This window comes from Penaeus vannamei, chromosome 2 (genome assembly GCF_042767895.1).
Source record: "Penaeus vannamei isolate JL-2024 chromosome 2, ASM4276789v1, whole genome shotgun sequence".
NCBI lineage: Eukaryota > Metazoa > Arthropoda > Malacostraca > Decapoda > Penaeidae > Penaeus > Penaeus vannamei.
This window is the reverse complement of record NC_091550.1, coordinates 50,506,366-50,521,365: the sequence shown is the minus strand read 5'-3', so window position 1 is coordinate 50,521,365 and position 15,000 is coordinate 50,506,366. Positions and strand designations below refer to the sequence as shown.

Sequence of the window (15,000 nt, the reverse complement as noted above, 5' to 3'; positions counted from 1 at the left end):
GAGTAACGAAACAATAATAATGATACAATACAATATAATACAAAAAATACACGGACCTACGAAAAACCTAAAATTATCAACCGTGACTGACCCTATATTCTGATTCAAGAGAAAAGTGCACTTCAGGTAAGTGTGAGTATTAACGTCTCCCTTAAAGTTTACAGAAAGGTTAAAAAAAAAATGAATAAAACAAATGCTTCCCATAAAAGGAAAAACAGATCCAATCGTAAACCGTTGCATCGAAAGCTATACTCGGAAAATGGCATCATAAATAATTTAGTTTCCAACAGATTGATAAAAATAATAAACTATCCATTGGAATAAATACACAGAATATCATCAAAATGATAACATCAAGTAGAATCCTCCCAAAAGCTTGAACACTTCAGCAATAAATGAAGTAGGCTGACGCAGCATTAAAATCAATAATAATAAACATATAAAACAAAATCAGAGAAATAAATTTGCAATAAAATGGGCTTGCATAATATAGTTATTATATATCATGTTTCATGAATTATATAAACGAAGTTTTGTAAATCACCAAAATGTTATCTCCCTTTATAATCACTTTTTATCTTCACAAACACTAGTATCACTCGATCAAATTTGCAATTTACTGTAACGGACTTCCAAAGGGTTCAAAAAACAGCATCAACTTTGAATTGAATATATAGTGTGATATTTTTCCGTGCGATATCGTAACGTTTCAAGGTCAGCGCATGACCCAGGAATACGAATATGAAAAGTCACGCCAATGCGCGAGGGAAAAAAAAGAATGTTAAAAGGAAAACGAGAAAAAATATTTATTCATCGACCCCGCCACACCCTTTCCTTTCCAATCTATTTCTCTAATCTCAAAAAATAATTAAATAAAAGTTAACAAAACAAATCAACCCATACATAGCCCAAAAGAAAGGCGTGTCATAGAGGCACAAAGCTTAAATTGCTGAAAAAAATTAAAAGAAAAAAAATCACCAATCCAACCATCCATTAAGACAACATGAACCCACCCATCAAGACAACCATTCACCTTCCCTCCCTCCCTCTCTCCTTCTCACTACCTCCTCCCCCTCCCTCCCTCTTTCCCTCTCACTACCTCTTTCCCCTCCCTCCCTCTTTCCCTCTCGCTACCTCCTTCCCCTCCCTCCCTCTTTCCCTCTCACTACCTCCTTCCCCTCCCTCCCTCTTTCCCTCTCGCTACCTCCTTCCCCTCCCTCCCTCCTTGCCACAACCTCTCTCTCCCAAGGTGTAGGTGCTCATAAAACCCGTCACACACGCTGACTTGGCTGAGCTCAGAGCAACGCGGTACGTGAACCGTTCTGACCCACGTGAGCGAGGTACGTGAGCAAGGCACGAGGTACGTGTCAGGAGCAGGGTGGTTCGAGGCCATTCCAACCCCACGACCAACTGAAGCGGGAACTACTATCTTTGCTTGTATAAAAGTCGCCGAGAACGGAGGTTGGGTACCACTTTCGACGAGTCTTATCTCGGAGCAACAACTACCACATAGGATCCGAGCCGTGTTTAGCTTCTTTCAGCATGTCTTTAAAGGTAACGTCTTAATCTGTGAATACTCATTCTTAAATATATATATATATATATATATATATATATATATATATATATATATATATATATATATATATATTCACACACAAAACTCTATCCATACAAATACACACACACACACATATATGTATGTATATGTATGTGTATATATATACATATATACATATATATATATATATATATATATATATATATATATACATGTACATATACACATATAAATGTATGCATATACACATCTGTGTGTGTGTGTGGACGCGCACGCGCATATTGAGATACCTACCTATCCGTTTATCTATTTTCAATATATCCTTCACAGCTCATCACTCTGCTGGCGGTGGTCGTCGCCGTGGTCAGTTATCCTGACGTCTACGAACCAGTTTACAAACCGGTGCGTTTGGGTGGCCCTCTTGGGGTGAAATGATTGAACAAATAAGACCAATTACCATTCATAGTTTTAATTCGGAAAACCTCATCGCCGTTCTCAAACCGACTGCCTTCCCCCCTACAGGAGCCTCTGCCGTACTATTTCAACTACGACGTCCACGACGACTACAAGGGCGCTCACTACGGCAGGAACGAGAAGTCGGACGGGAAGGCTGTCTACGGGTCCTACACCGTCGCCCTCCCCGACGGCCGCAAACAGCTGGTAATATTCAACCTCATCTTCCAAACTACATTATCCTAGTCCCTGAGACATGTTTATATCTCAAATATCAGTATAATATACCAACTAACAACTCTACCCCGCTTGCACAGGTTGAGTACACGGCCGACCACTACAAGGGCTTCGTGGCCAAGGTCAGCTACTACGGCAAGGCCAAGCACCCCAAGTACTACGGCCCGGCCATCACCTTCAAGCACAAGGGTGACGGGTACCACTGAATACAACAGGGTGTATTTACCTCATTGTGCAGTACCTGTTTTAGGGCGTAAGATAAATTAAAAATCATAGCAAAAACGTATGAGTATCTCTTAACCTTTGGCATTAAGACTATTTCTTTTTTTTTCAATTCATTCATTCAAGTTCAAACAATCCTCATTTGAGATTCAGTGGAATATATTCATCACATGATTCAGTGAAGACTTAACAAGGAAAAACACATCAACGCTTCTATTAGAAGAAAATGGTTTATTTGCCTTTTGTCCACAAACGAATAATCCCAAATCTTATCCATATAAATGTAAAATCAGGACAAATCGTAGTCATCTAATTCCCGAGAACCTGCTGGAGGCCATGCGACTCTTTTTTCGACCTATCATTGGCTATTTCACAATGCAAAACGAATATTCACGAGTGTACAAACAATGCCAAACGCTGAACATACAAACAACCCCTCTATTCTTTAGCTATGTATGGCTTTCATTGACGTTAGTCGAGCTTTAAATTACACATATACCTGTTCAGTCCAAGAGCCTCACCTGTAACAGAGTCTATCTGCCCACTCTGGTGAAAAATTTAATCAATTTCCTGCTGTTTGTCTATCTATATATCGGCGTATCTGTGTTTTTTAGTCGTTTCTCTCTGTACACTAACACATACATATATACATTTACATATATATTTGTGAGTGTGTGTGTGTGTTTATGCGTGTGTGTGTAAATAAATATATATACATACATACATACACACACACACACACACACACACACACACACACACACACACACACACACACACACACACACACACACACACACACACACACACACACACACACATATGCATATATATATATATATATATATATATATATATATATATATATATATATATATATATATATATATATATATAAACGCACACCATTATCCTTGTACCTTACTAAACTGTAAATATGAAATTCATTTTAAGGAATTGCATTACATGAAAGTGCAAAGCGTGGCCACGTGTCTCCCTCCAGCTTCATAACAACCCTGGAAGCGCACAATGAAACATCCTCGCGTGCATGCCGAGGCAAACGCTGCATAGAAATTGAGAATGCATAAATAGAATGAGGCAAAAGAAAGAAGAAAAGCAGCAAAGGCGCCACGGGAATTGGAGACAAACGACTAAAGATGAGAAAAGGGAACCCCTCCTCCAAATAAATAAATAAACAAAAAGATAAACAGATAAATAAAAAAATAAAGAAATAAACAAACAAACAAATAAATGAACAAATAAGTAAATAAACGAATGAATATATACAGACAGAGGAGGACTGTCTCTCCTCTCATATTCGAGATCCAACCTGCCCCGGGGCCATTTTTTCGCGCTGTAAACGAAATTTCGAACGGCAGCTGCATCAAATGAAATGAAATGGCCAAAACAAAGCAATAACCGCGATAAATATAAGAATCAAACATCAAAAGCACATGTCGTGAAAGGCCGCCTCTATCATTCGTTGTTTATTGCTCTCTCAAAGCCCGAGTTGTCTTCTTTTAAGCTTGCAATGAACATGCATGGAATATGCATGTAAATGGGAAAGGGACCTCAATGAAAGAACATTTTGCATGCATAAATTTTGATTTAACAGCGGCGCTGAATATAAAACGTGTGTAACTCTGCATTATTGAAACATATGTTGTATGTGTGTTGGTGTGTGTTAGTGTTAGTGTTTGTGTGTGTGTGTGTGTGTGTGTGTGTGTGTGTGTGTGTGTGTGTGTGTGTGTGTGTGTGTGTGTGTGTGTGTGTGTGTGTGTGTGTGTGTGTGTGAGTGAGTGAGTGAGTGAGTGAGTGAGTGAGTGAGTGAGTGAGTGAGTGAGTGAGTGAGTGAGTGAGTGAGTGAGTGAGTGTGAGTGAGTGAGTGAGTGAGTGAGTGTGAGTGAGTGAGTGAGTGAGTGAGTGAGTAAGTGTGCGTGTGCGTATGCATGTGCGTGTGCGTGTGCGTGTGCGTATGCATGTGCATGTGCGTGTGCGTGTGCGTGTACGTGTGCGTGTGTGCTTGTATGCATCGCAGCTCACAGATAGACGTATTTGTCCATGTCCACAGTTGGCTCCACAAGACTAGTACGCCTTATCTCACTTGTTTACTCTATTGATTTTCGGAAAGATTCTTTTTCATCTTTTATTGTTATCATTATCATTATTAGGTAATTAAATTGGCCACTTTAGTTTTGTTTTGTGAAATTTGATTACACAGGCAGCTCCTCAAGCTGAGAGTCAATTACCAGGCCTACCTGACTTCACCTGATTCATTGAATTTACGGATTTTTTCCGGCTATTGATATCGATACTGTTACCATTATGATTACCATTATGGTTATCATGATGCCCTCAACTCCTGCATCTAAGTCAAAAACTATTCATATGAACTTACATGCTCTAACCGAAGAGATAAAACGCATTGTTACGCATGGCAGGCTGGCATACGTCAAGACAGATGCGTGGCCCACTCAACTCACGTGCCACGAAGTCACGCATGGAAGCTTGGTAATGTCCAGCCATGTATAAAAGGCACCGCAGAACGCATGTCAAATCACTCAACTCTTCAACATCGCAGTCGCCACTTCTAATAGCAACATGTTATTTAAGGTTTCGTACATGCAGCTCTTATCTCTTTAATTTATATGCCTCCAGCGCTAAAAATATTCCCGAGGATGTCCCTGTAAAAGCCAAATATGATGTTATCAAAGCAGAGATAAAAGAACAGCAATGGTTTTGATCAAGTGATAAATCATTGATGAGTCTTGACGAAATTTCATCTCCTCAGGTAACGCTTGTGGTTTTGGTGGCCGCCTTGGCATCGGGCTACCCAGACGTATATGAGCCAGTCTACTATCCGGTGAGTAAACGAACAGCATTCCTATAAACTCCTTATTACATTCCAGTCGTCGTAATTCCAGTTCTTGTAGTCGAAAGCCCGAGAATAATATTCTCTATGAGGAACTTCTGCCTCTAATTCAAGCCCGCTCTTGTATGCGATTGTTAAATGTAAATCATGTCAACTATGATTTCAATTGCAAAGTCTGTTATTTCACGAAAAGGTTTCTAAATATGACCTTTTCTACCAGGAGCCTCTGCCGTACTACTTCAACTACGACGTCCACGACGACTACAAGGGAACGCACTTCGACAGGAACGAGAAATCCGACGGCAAGGCTTTGTACGGCTCCTACACCGTCGCCCTCCCAGACGGCCGCAAACAACACGTAATTATCAGTTTCCATTTGACGGCAGTGTGTACACTATATATTCTTATTGTGGGAAATGTAGTGGCATAATTTACAAAGTACTGTTTCTTAAAAAAACACAAGCTGCTATAAATAACAGAGGTAAATTTCTTTTCACAGGTCGAATACACTGCTGATCACTACAAGGGATACGTGGCCAAGGTCAGCTACTATGGAAAGGCCAAGCACCCCAAGTACTATGGTCCTGCCATCACCTTCAAGCACAAGGGTGATGATTATCACTAATTGAACGAAGCCTATATGTGTCCATGATATAAACATACGTGTATATATATATATATATATATATATATATATATATATATATATATATATATATATATATATACTTTGCTTTACACTAGTCGAAACTATATACATTTTTTTCAATGTAATAAAACTCTATCAAATACAGAGTTGAATATCAAATGTTCCCCTATAATTCTTCATTTCCAATTAGTAGTGATACAGATCTACCGAAAATACAAATGGTAAATGAAGATATTTACATCATATCGCAAAACTAATACATAACAGATGATTAGCCTATTCTTTAACAAAGGAATTAAAATACCAGATACAGCATGAACACATTTTTTAATATACATATCAAATAAACACAAAAAATCATGGCCATAACCAATAATGCAGGACACATGTTATGCAGCAAGTTTTATTCGATATCCCATTCGATGTACAATCAATTGGATTAACGAAAAATCCATTTTAATGCATTTGAATTTAGATTATCTGCATTTCTTTGCATTCTATCAGATATGGATACAATGAAAAATCAAAATCCTGCAATCTCGGTAATAACACTCCGACCCATGGGCAGTCAATATATGGCAATTGAACAATTCAGTTTGCAGTAAAAATATCTAAACTGGATTATAAAGCAATCTCAGTATCTTCAAATACCTAAATGATTTACCAAAGCAAATGACTCAATATAAATCTGTATATACATTTAACCGGCAATGATAATTACATATCAATAATGAAATAAGATTTAAAAAAAAGCAATTTTGGTATTTAAGTTTCCGGAAAATTACCAAAGAAATGTCCTATGTTAAAATCGAAATGGACAGCCCACGACAGCTACAAAATACAGACAAACTACGCCACTCCGAGAGAAGAGGAATACAAACGGGACATTCTGCATTATGTTGTTTAATAGCGTAAAAATCGACAGTCGCATACTATCAATATATCCTACATATGAATTAAACGTAAAAACATATTTATTTGTATAAGCTTGCGCGGGTACATGTGCAGGCGCACACCCAACACAAACATCAATACACACGTATAGACATATGTATGTGTGAGTGTGTACGTGTATATGTGTGTGTATACATAAACATATATACATATACATACGCATACATATATACTTATATATACATACATATATATATATATATATATATATATATATATATATACGTATATATATACATATATTCATATATATATATATATATATATATATATATATATATATATATATATATATACATACATATACACATAAATAAGACATATAGTTACACACACACACGCACACATTAAACACACACACACACACGCACACACTAAATACACATACACACGCACACACTAAATACACACACACACACATACACTAAACACACACACACATATATATACACATATATACATGTATACACATACACATACATATATACACATATACATACATATATAATAAGTATATATACACACATATACGTGTACACACATATACAACCACATATATGTATATATATACATATATGTATACATAAATATTCATACATATATATTCATACATATATATTCATACATATATACATACATATATACATATATATGCATGAGTGTATGTCACACATATGTGTATGTGTGTACATGTGTGTGTGTGTGTGTGTGTGTGTGTGTGTGTGTGTGTGTGTGTGTGTGTGTGTGTGTGTGTGTGTGTGTGTGTGTGTGTGTGTGTGTGTGTGTGTGTGCGTGTGTGTGTGCGTGTGTGTGTGCGTGTGTGTGTGCGTGTGTGTGTGCGTGTGCGTGTGCGTGTGCGTGTGCGTGTGCGTGCGTGTTTTCAACACAATATTCTTTATGGCACTTACACCTCCTTATACACAGACCTTGCAGTAAATCAAGTTTCACAACTAAATGAAAGCAAGCTCACTCTCACCGACAACTGCTTGAGCGTGAAAAGGAAAATCGAAAGAAAAGCAATTACATACAACCCACACGTACCAAAACCTGCAGTCAGGCATCGTACATGCATGAAAAATACCGTGCGTGAAGTCATAGCAGTGGAAGAACGATCGCGTGTGACTGAAAGGGAACCGCTTTCGAGGAGGACCTTCTGGTGTATATAAACGGAGATACCACTTGAACTCCAACACTCAAGCCTCGAAGTACCTCCTGCAACCTCTGATAAGCTTTGGAAATACCCAAAATGTTCCTTAAGGTGACGCGTGTATTTGTGTGAACTGTGAATATATATTTTTTATATTATATCATTCTGATAATGTGATTCAGAAAATCATAATTAGAAATGCATAATCAGTGATATGCTGGATTTTATATTTAAATATGTTTGCTCTGCCTTTTACAGGCAGTCGTGGTATTATTGGTGATCGGAATGGCAGTGTCTTACCCGGATGTATATGAACCTGTCTATTACCCGGTAAGTAAATCCTACACTATACATGACTGGGTATGCACTGGCGAAGTGTGAATGTCACAAATGCTGAATGCTGTGTGCAGCAGCACGAATGAGCATATGGGTGTACGCAATATACACCTGTGTAGCAATACTTGTAGGTGAATACAAGTACCAATTACAAGTAATAGTCAAAAGCTGTTCCGAAATACTGTAATGTGAACTGGAGCTTAATCATCATTCTATTGCGAACTTTCCTAACAGGAGCCTCTGCCATACTACTTCAACTACGACGTCCACGACGACTACAAGGGAACGCACTTCGACAGGAACGAGAAATCCGACGGCAAGGCTCTGCAGGGCTCCTACACCGTCGCCCTCCCAGACGGCCGCAAACAACATGTAATCACAACTGTGCTTTTATCGTTACTTTATGAAATACTGATTATTTTACAGTATACTCGTAACTACCAAGTTCTTTAATCGTGTATCCTGGCAAGGAAAACCGAACAGAATCAACATAAGAGATATCAAAGTATATGTTTATATAACTTTATTTACTCTTTTTCCCACCAGGTGGAATACAAGGCCGACCACTACAAGGGCTTCGTGGCCAAGGTCAGCTACTACGGCAAGGCCAAGCACCCCAAGTACTACGGTCCTGCCATCACCTTCAAGCACAAGGGTGATGATTACCACTAAGTCCAACCATGTTGTTAAAGCTAGTTGTTTTGCTATTGTTTTTCACTACCATCAATATAAATGACAATGATGTACCTACCATATACTTCTTTTATTTGTTCTCCCAAATAAAAACTGATATAAAATTGCATGGATGTATCTTGGGTTATCAGCTTTTACAAAACAATATAAAATTAGAAAACAAAAATGAAACTTACTTTTTCTCATTCTCAATTTTTTTTTCATTATCAAAATCTGACTTAATAACCTAGAGATTTTCTTGACATGAAAATAAATCACTGACATAAATTACATACCGCAAGCATAAAGAAGCTGAAACCTCATTTCTATGCAAATATCTGCCATCTTCAGATACGTGTTTACAGGGTGAGAATGTATAGTTTATCCTGATTCGAAATACACATAGATGATGAAAATGCTTTTAGATACTACTGACATAATCAGAACAATATTCACAAAGGAGAATGAAGCCAAAAGAAATAAGCACCATCGAATCTACTCTGGAAACCATTCGCCTGAGGTTGTAGCAGATAGCAAGAGCACGCTTTACTTCCTCGTTCACAGGATACATGGAAGACACAATTACGATCTTGTTACTCACACAGAAATCACCCAAACAACTTAATACTTCAGTAAAATAAGTATTGACATGTGTTATAGCAGAACAAAACGAACAGGATACTTAATTCCCTCACCAGTCGGCAAAAATGCGAATCAAAACATAATATAAGCAAACTGTGACTGGCAACACTGGTTCATATTTCAGTGATTTCCTGCTTCCTGAAAGTCATCTACTGATTTATTTGATAAAACACAGTATGCAGGATCTATATTTTAAAAGGGAAGTTACATAATAAAAAAAACAGGATCTGCAGTAATTACTTAAATGCATACATGTGACGTTTAATATCGGTACATCAATGCAATGTAATGAATTCTGAGAATAACTGAAACATTAATACTTATGCCATTTTTTTTACGTTTCAACAACTTTACAACAACTGTTGCTAACCTATACATGTATGCAACAGAATTCATATCAATCAAATCGTTTTTAAATAATCATATAACACTGAATTTGTATAGGGAAACAGCCGAGACCATCAATTATTACCATGTACATCTATACAGGGATTTGGCCTGATGGATTCTTTATATTCAGCCTGATTTCAACACATAAGAGTCGGAAAGTTTTCATTTTATACACTAATGATACTTGAAATGTTTCGTCGGATTATGATAATGCACTTCTTAGCTTGTCGCCACAAGGTGAAGGCCAGTCAACTCACAATGACAAAACAATAACATTCATTCAGGTAAGATTACGAGGTTATCCAACGCATGCTTACTGGGTGTTAATGTAGAGATGATGATGATGACGATGACTATGGTGATGATAATGATTATGGTGATGGTGATGACAATGATTATAGTGATGATGATGACGATGACGATGACGGTGGTTATAGTGATGGTGATGGTGATGATGATGATGATGAAAAAGGATTTTGGTGATACCTGATAATGATAATTATGGCAATGGGGATGATACAACAAAGACGACTAGGATTATAATGTTGATTATAATAATAATAAAAAGACAATATCAACGTCGATGATAAAATAGCAGTAACGATGATAACAAAAACTACCACCCCATTTTCTCGTCTGGGGATAAAAAAGAAATTAAATGATCAACAGAAAACAATGGTGCAAACGACATTTTTAGCTCTAATCCATTGCAGATTGTACATTAACTATTTAAAGTCTAACTCACATTTACCCTTGTCAGTATTTGCACAGTTCAACATCTGAAGCCTTAATGTTTGCTTTTTAAGAAGAGTTCCACAAAGGTATCATGTTTGAAATTACAGACAGTGAGAGAGCGAGAGGCGGAGGGGGGGGGGAGGAAAGAAAAGGATGAGGTGGAAGACGAGGGAGAGAAAAAGGAAGAGGTGGAAAGCAGAGGGAATATGAAAGAGGGGAGATAGAGAGAGAGAATGGGAGAGGGAGAGGGAGAGGGACAGGCAGGGACAGGGACAGAGAGAAGAGAGAGAGAGAGAGAGAGAGAGAGAGAGAGAGAGAGAGAGAGAGAGAGAGAGAGAGAGAGAGAGAGAGAGAGAGGTGGACGGATTGGGAGAGGGAGAGAGACAACAGACAGACAGACGGAAAGAAAGTGACAGAAAGTGTGTGTGTGTGTGTGTGTGTGTGTGTGTGTGTGTGTGTGTGTGTGTGTGTGTGTGTGTGTGTGTGTGTGTGTGTGTGTGAGAGAGAGAGAGAGAGAGAGAGAGAGAGAGAGAGAGAGAGAGAGAGAGAGAGAGAGAGAGAGAGAGAGAGAGAGAGAGAGAGAGAGAGAGAGAGAGGGAGAGAAAGGAGCTTGAGTGTGTGCGTGTAGGTTCGCGCGTGGGTACGTGCATAAACCCTGAGTATTTGCGTGATTCTTTACCATGCATCATCAGAGACAAACCTCCTCAACAGGTATTTCGACATTACAGGATGCATGCAACCATTCCTTTTAATAAGACCATAAACAACAGCAGAATCACGACTGTTCTTCCCTGGCGAGCGCAATAACTAGGCCAGTCGGGGCGCGTGAAATATCCACACCCGCCAGATCGTACCCTTGTGCACCGAAACATTACAAATGGGCGCGTGTGACTGAAAGTTGATACTCCGCCCAAGTGGAATAGTAGTTGACGCGAGGGCAAGTGGGGGCGGCAGTCACGGGTGTCTGGAAGTCGAAATTTTCACTTCTGCGATATATAAGACCTCACGTGATGCTGGTGGGCACACTGCCACTTCGAGGCTCCTACTGACACCTTCCCAAGAATCAAAATGCTATTCAAGGTTGCTTTGGACAGAGTGCTTTTCTCAAATATTTCTGCGGAAAATGAAGGAAATTGATAAATACAATCTGGATCTCAACCAAGTCAAGTGGTTTTTAATATTAGAAGCGTGTGATAAGCAAGTTACTGTGATAAGGAAAAAAATGATTACAGTGTCTGTTTTTTTCCTAGTTTGCAGTTATGTTGGCGGTGGTGTGTGCGGCGACGGCGTATCCGGACGTCTATGAACCAGTTTACTATCCGGTAGTAAATGTGCTCTCGTGATCGACTGTAAATAAATGCATCATATTATCCTATCAATAAGACGGTATTAGAACACTAACTTTTCGCCAAAATATTGAGACGTGCGTTGCTAACTGAAATCGAATTTTAACTGTATTCCCCCCTACCAGGAGCCTTTGCCGTACTACTTCAACTACGACGTCCACGACGACTACAAGGGAACGCACTTCGACAGGAACGAGAAATCCGACGGCAAGGCTCTGCACGGCTCCTACACCGTCGCCCTCCCAGACGGCCGCAAACAACACGTAATTATCAGTTTCTTATTAGCTAACTATTTTACCATGAATAAAATATTAAAAACATACATAAAAAAGAGAAGAAAAATCACACTATCTTTCTCCCACCAGGTTGAGTACAAGGCCGACCACTACAAGGGCTTCGTGGCCAAGGTCAGCTACTACGGCAAGGCCAAGCACCCCAAGTACTACGGCCCGGCCATCACCTTCAAGCACAAAGGAGATAGCTACCACTGAATTAAGCCTTGATGTTTATATCTAGTCGTACTGAATGTAATTTCTATATCCAATAAAACTGTCTATACTTTAAGTTGATTGTGTTTCATAAATAGAGCTACTGTCCCCATTCTCTTCCTATAACCGTCTCTCTCTCCCCTCTCACTCTCACTCTCTCTTCCCCCCCCCCCCTCTCTCTCTCTCTCTCTCCTCTCCCCTCTCCCACTTTCTCTCCCCTCTCCCACTCTCTCTCCCCTCTCCCACTCTCTCTCCCCTCTCCCACTCTCTCTCCCCTCTCCCTCTCACTCTCTCTTCCCCCCCTCTCTCCCTCTCCTTCTCCCTCTCCCTCTCCTTCTCTCTCCCCCTCTCCCTCTCCCTCTCCTTCTCTCTCCCCCTCTCCCCCTCCCTCTCTCCCTCTCAATTCCTTCGGCCCATCTTACACAAATCTCGAATCCGGGATCTTTCACTCGACACCGCTACGGCTTCGGGAGTTTGGTTCCAATAAATAATCTAAAATTCAAATACTTTCTATATTGCACGCGCGAGTTTATATATATTTCCCACCAGACTCGCGCAAGTTTCTTCATTTGACGGAGGAACGCGAGACGCCGGTATTGACAGATCTTGCTTGATATTGAAATCTGACCCGATAGCTGGAGTTAATCAAGAACTACCCCATCTCCCATCTTAAAATATCGTCAGGAGATATCGTGCGAGAAGTATTGGGTTCTAAAGAAAAAATGAAAATAAACATACGCTCAAAAATGCTGTCTCCGATAATCACCCTAAGTGCATCGAGAATCTCGTATTATTCATGCAAATCTAATATTCATACAACAGCTGGGACCGGTAAGGAAATCTTGGCCTCTCATTCTGCAATGCCACCGCTCTTTTCGTTACATCAACCAAGAAATTCCAATAGGCCTAATACCGTCGCTGATCAAGACATCCATACAACGCCTCGAGACACCGACAGTAATCTATTACTGAGTCCCGAAAAGTGAAAATCTATATCACCGAAGTTTCTTTTCACAGCATTCGAACTGCAACAACTCTCGTGGTCACTTGTCTATTCACGCTAGATTTGTCACACGACGAAAACCCCACATACTGCACACGCTAATTCGACGCAGGCCGCAGCGCGTGGACAGCCCTCCCCAGCCAGCCCGAGCGGACACAACGAGCCGCCCTAATTGATTTCAAATTCCAATCTCGCGATCACGTGACCTGCCAACTCCGCACAATATACTGGATTCATGTGGTCATTATCCGGGAGCGCGCGTAACTCTCGCTCCCATCAAACGACGGGCGAGTCCAGTCGAATCGGCTGAGTTCCAGCGTAAAATCGGGTTCTGTCGGACGATCAGATTTCCCGGGAGGCTGTGGGGCTTCTGAAGAGGATTTGTTGTCGCTGACACTTCGCATTTTTTTAATTCAGATACGACGGTTGCTTCCGTCAGATTATGCTGGTTCGTTACCTGCTTCATTACGGACGAGTCTCCTTCATAAATCTATCAGTACAATTACTTTCGCTGTCACTCTTCTTCCTCATTTATCCTTCCTCCCTCCCGCCCTCATATCTCTCTCTTTCTCTTTGCCATTCTCATTCTCTTTCTCTCCCTCTCCCCTTCTCCCTTCTCCCTTTCCCTTTCCCCTCCATCTTCCTAATTTATCCTCCCTCCCTCCCTCCCGCCCTCATTTCTCTCTCTTTCTCTCCTTCTCCCATTCTCCCTTTCCTTCAACCCTCCCTCTTCCTTTCACTCTTACTGTCCATGTGAATAGTATGAGAGCTTGAGCGATAGAGACAGGGAGACGGCTTAGCCAAAGTCCGTCAGACAGCACCCACCTAATACTAACTCAGCGCCCACGCGAGAGAGAGATCAACAGGCTAAAACCAAGATCCTGGAAAGCACAACTGCTGTATTCTCTCTGTTTTTTCTATAATCTTCCCAAAGGCAACAATAGTAACAAAAAAAGAGAATTACTTCGCTACGCTTTTAAAAAAATGTATTTCTACCTACCTTATAAATGTTTCAGCTTAGGTAACATTATATATCGTACGGACGGTAGATATAAACATGTTGTACTGTGGAGGAGTTCTTGCACAGAAGACTCAAAAGTTATTGTAATTTCCAGTACTTCTTCATTCTTCAGCGTTCTCAAAAAGGCAATTCAAGAAGTTGCCCTATCAAATATCAAATACTAGGGTCACTCTCTCTCTCTCTCTCTCTCTCTCTCTCTCTCTCTCTCTCTCTCTCTCTCTCTCACACACACACACACACACACACACACACACACACACACACACACACAC

The 15,000-nt window shown here is 40.0% G+C and overlaps 4 protein-coding genes across 4 annotated transcripts; all 4 read left to right on the top strand.

Annotated features, from left to right (window-relative positions):
- Positions 1-1,484: 1,484 nt before the first annotated feature.
- LOC113830293 (cuticle protein 8) lies at positions 1,485-2,677 on the top strand. Its single transcript, XM_027383496.2, has 4 exons — positions 1,485-1,554; positions 1,892-1,963; positions 2,084-2,221; positions 2,332-2,677. Exons 1-4 carry the CDS (start codon positions 1,543-1,545, stop codon positions 2,455-2,457), a joined length of 348 nt encoding a protein of 115 aa, XP_027239297.1. The 5' UTR covers positions 1,485-1,542; the 3' UTR covers positions 2,458-2,677.
- Positions 2,678-5,025: 2,348 nt separating this feature from the next.
- On the top strand, positions 5,026-6,003 carry LOC113830252 (cuticle protein 8). The gene is made up of 4 exons (XM_027383460.2): positions 5,026-5,086; positions 5,265-5,336; positions 5,566-5,703; positions 5,845-6,003. The coding sequence occupies exons 1-4, from the start codon at positions 5,075-5,077 to the stop codon at positions 5,968-5,970; spliced, it is 348 nt and encodes a 115-aa protein (XP_027239261.1). The 5' UTR covers positions 5,026-5,074; the 3' UTR covers positions 5,971-6,003.
- A 2,112-nt stretch (positions 6,004-8,115) lies between these two features.
- LOC113830288 (cuticle protein 8) lies at positions 8,116-9,356 on the top strand. Its single transcript, XM_027383491.2, has 4 exons — positions 8,116-8,206; positions 8,354-8,425; positions 8,666-8,803; positions 8,978-9,356. Exons 1-4 carry the CDS (start codon positions 8,195-8,197, stop codon positions 9,101-9,103), a joined length of 348 nt encoding a protein of 115 aa, XP_027239292.2. The 5' UTR covers positions 8,116-8,194; the 3' UTR covers positions 9,104-9,356.
- A 2,151-nt stretch (positions 9,357-11,507) lies between these two features.
- Positions 11,508-12,760, top strand: LOC113830290 (cuticle protein 8). The gene is made up of 4 exons (XM_027383492.2): positions 11,508-11,950; positions 12,121-12,192; positions 12,342-12,479; positions 12,582-12,760. The coding sequence occupies exons 1-4, from the start codon at positions 11,939-11,941 to the stop codon at positions 12,705-12,707; spliced, it is 348 nt and encodes a 115-aa protein (XP_027239293.1). The 5' UTR covers positions 11,508-11,938; the 3' UTR covers positions 12,708-12,760.
- The last annotated feature ends 2,240 nt before the right edge of the window (positions 12,761-15,000 follow it).

Coding starts and splice junctions, on each gene's coding strand:
- LOC113830293 (XM_027383496.2), top strand. Junction 1,964..2,083: donor ACGAACCAGTTTACAAACCG/GTGCGTTTGGGT, acceptor TCCCCCCTACAG/GAGCCTCTGCCGTACTATTT. Junction 2,222..2,331: donor CCGACGGCCGCAAACAGCTG/GTAATATTCAAC, acceptor CCGCTTGCACAG/GTTGAGTACACGGCCGACCA.
- LOC113830252 (XM_027383460.2), top strand. Junction 5,337..5,565: donor ATGAGCCAGTCTACTATCCG/GTGAGTAAACGA, acceptor CTTTTCTACCAG/GAGCCTCTGCCGTACTACTT. Junction 5,704..5,844: donor CAGACGGCCGCAAACAACAC/GTAATTATCAGT, acceptor TTCTTTTCACAG/GTCGAATACACTGCTGATCA.
- LOC113830288 (XM_027383491.2), top strand. Junction 8,426..8,665: donor ATGAACCTGTCTATTACCCG/GTAAGTAAATCC, acceptor CTTTCCTAACAG/GAGCCTCTGCCATACTACTT. Junction 8,804..8,977: donor CAGACGGCCGCAAACAACAT/GTAATCACAACT, acceptor TTTTCCCACCAG/GTGGAATACAAGGCCGACCA.
- LOC113830290 (XM_027383492.2), top strand. Junction 12,193..12,341: donor ATGAACCAGTTTACTATCCG/GTAGTAAATGTG, acceptor CCCCCCTACCAG/GAGCCTTTGCCGTACTACTT. Junction 12,480..12,581: donor CAGACGGCCGCAAACAACAC/GTAATTATCAGT, acceptor TTCTCCCACCAG/GTTGAGTACAAGGCCGACCA.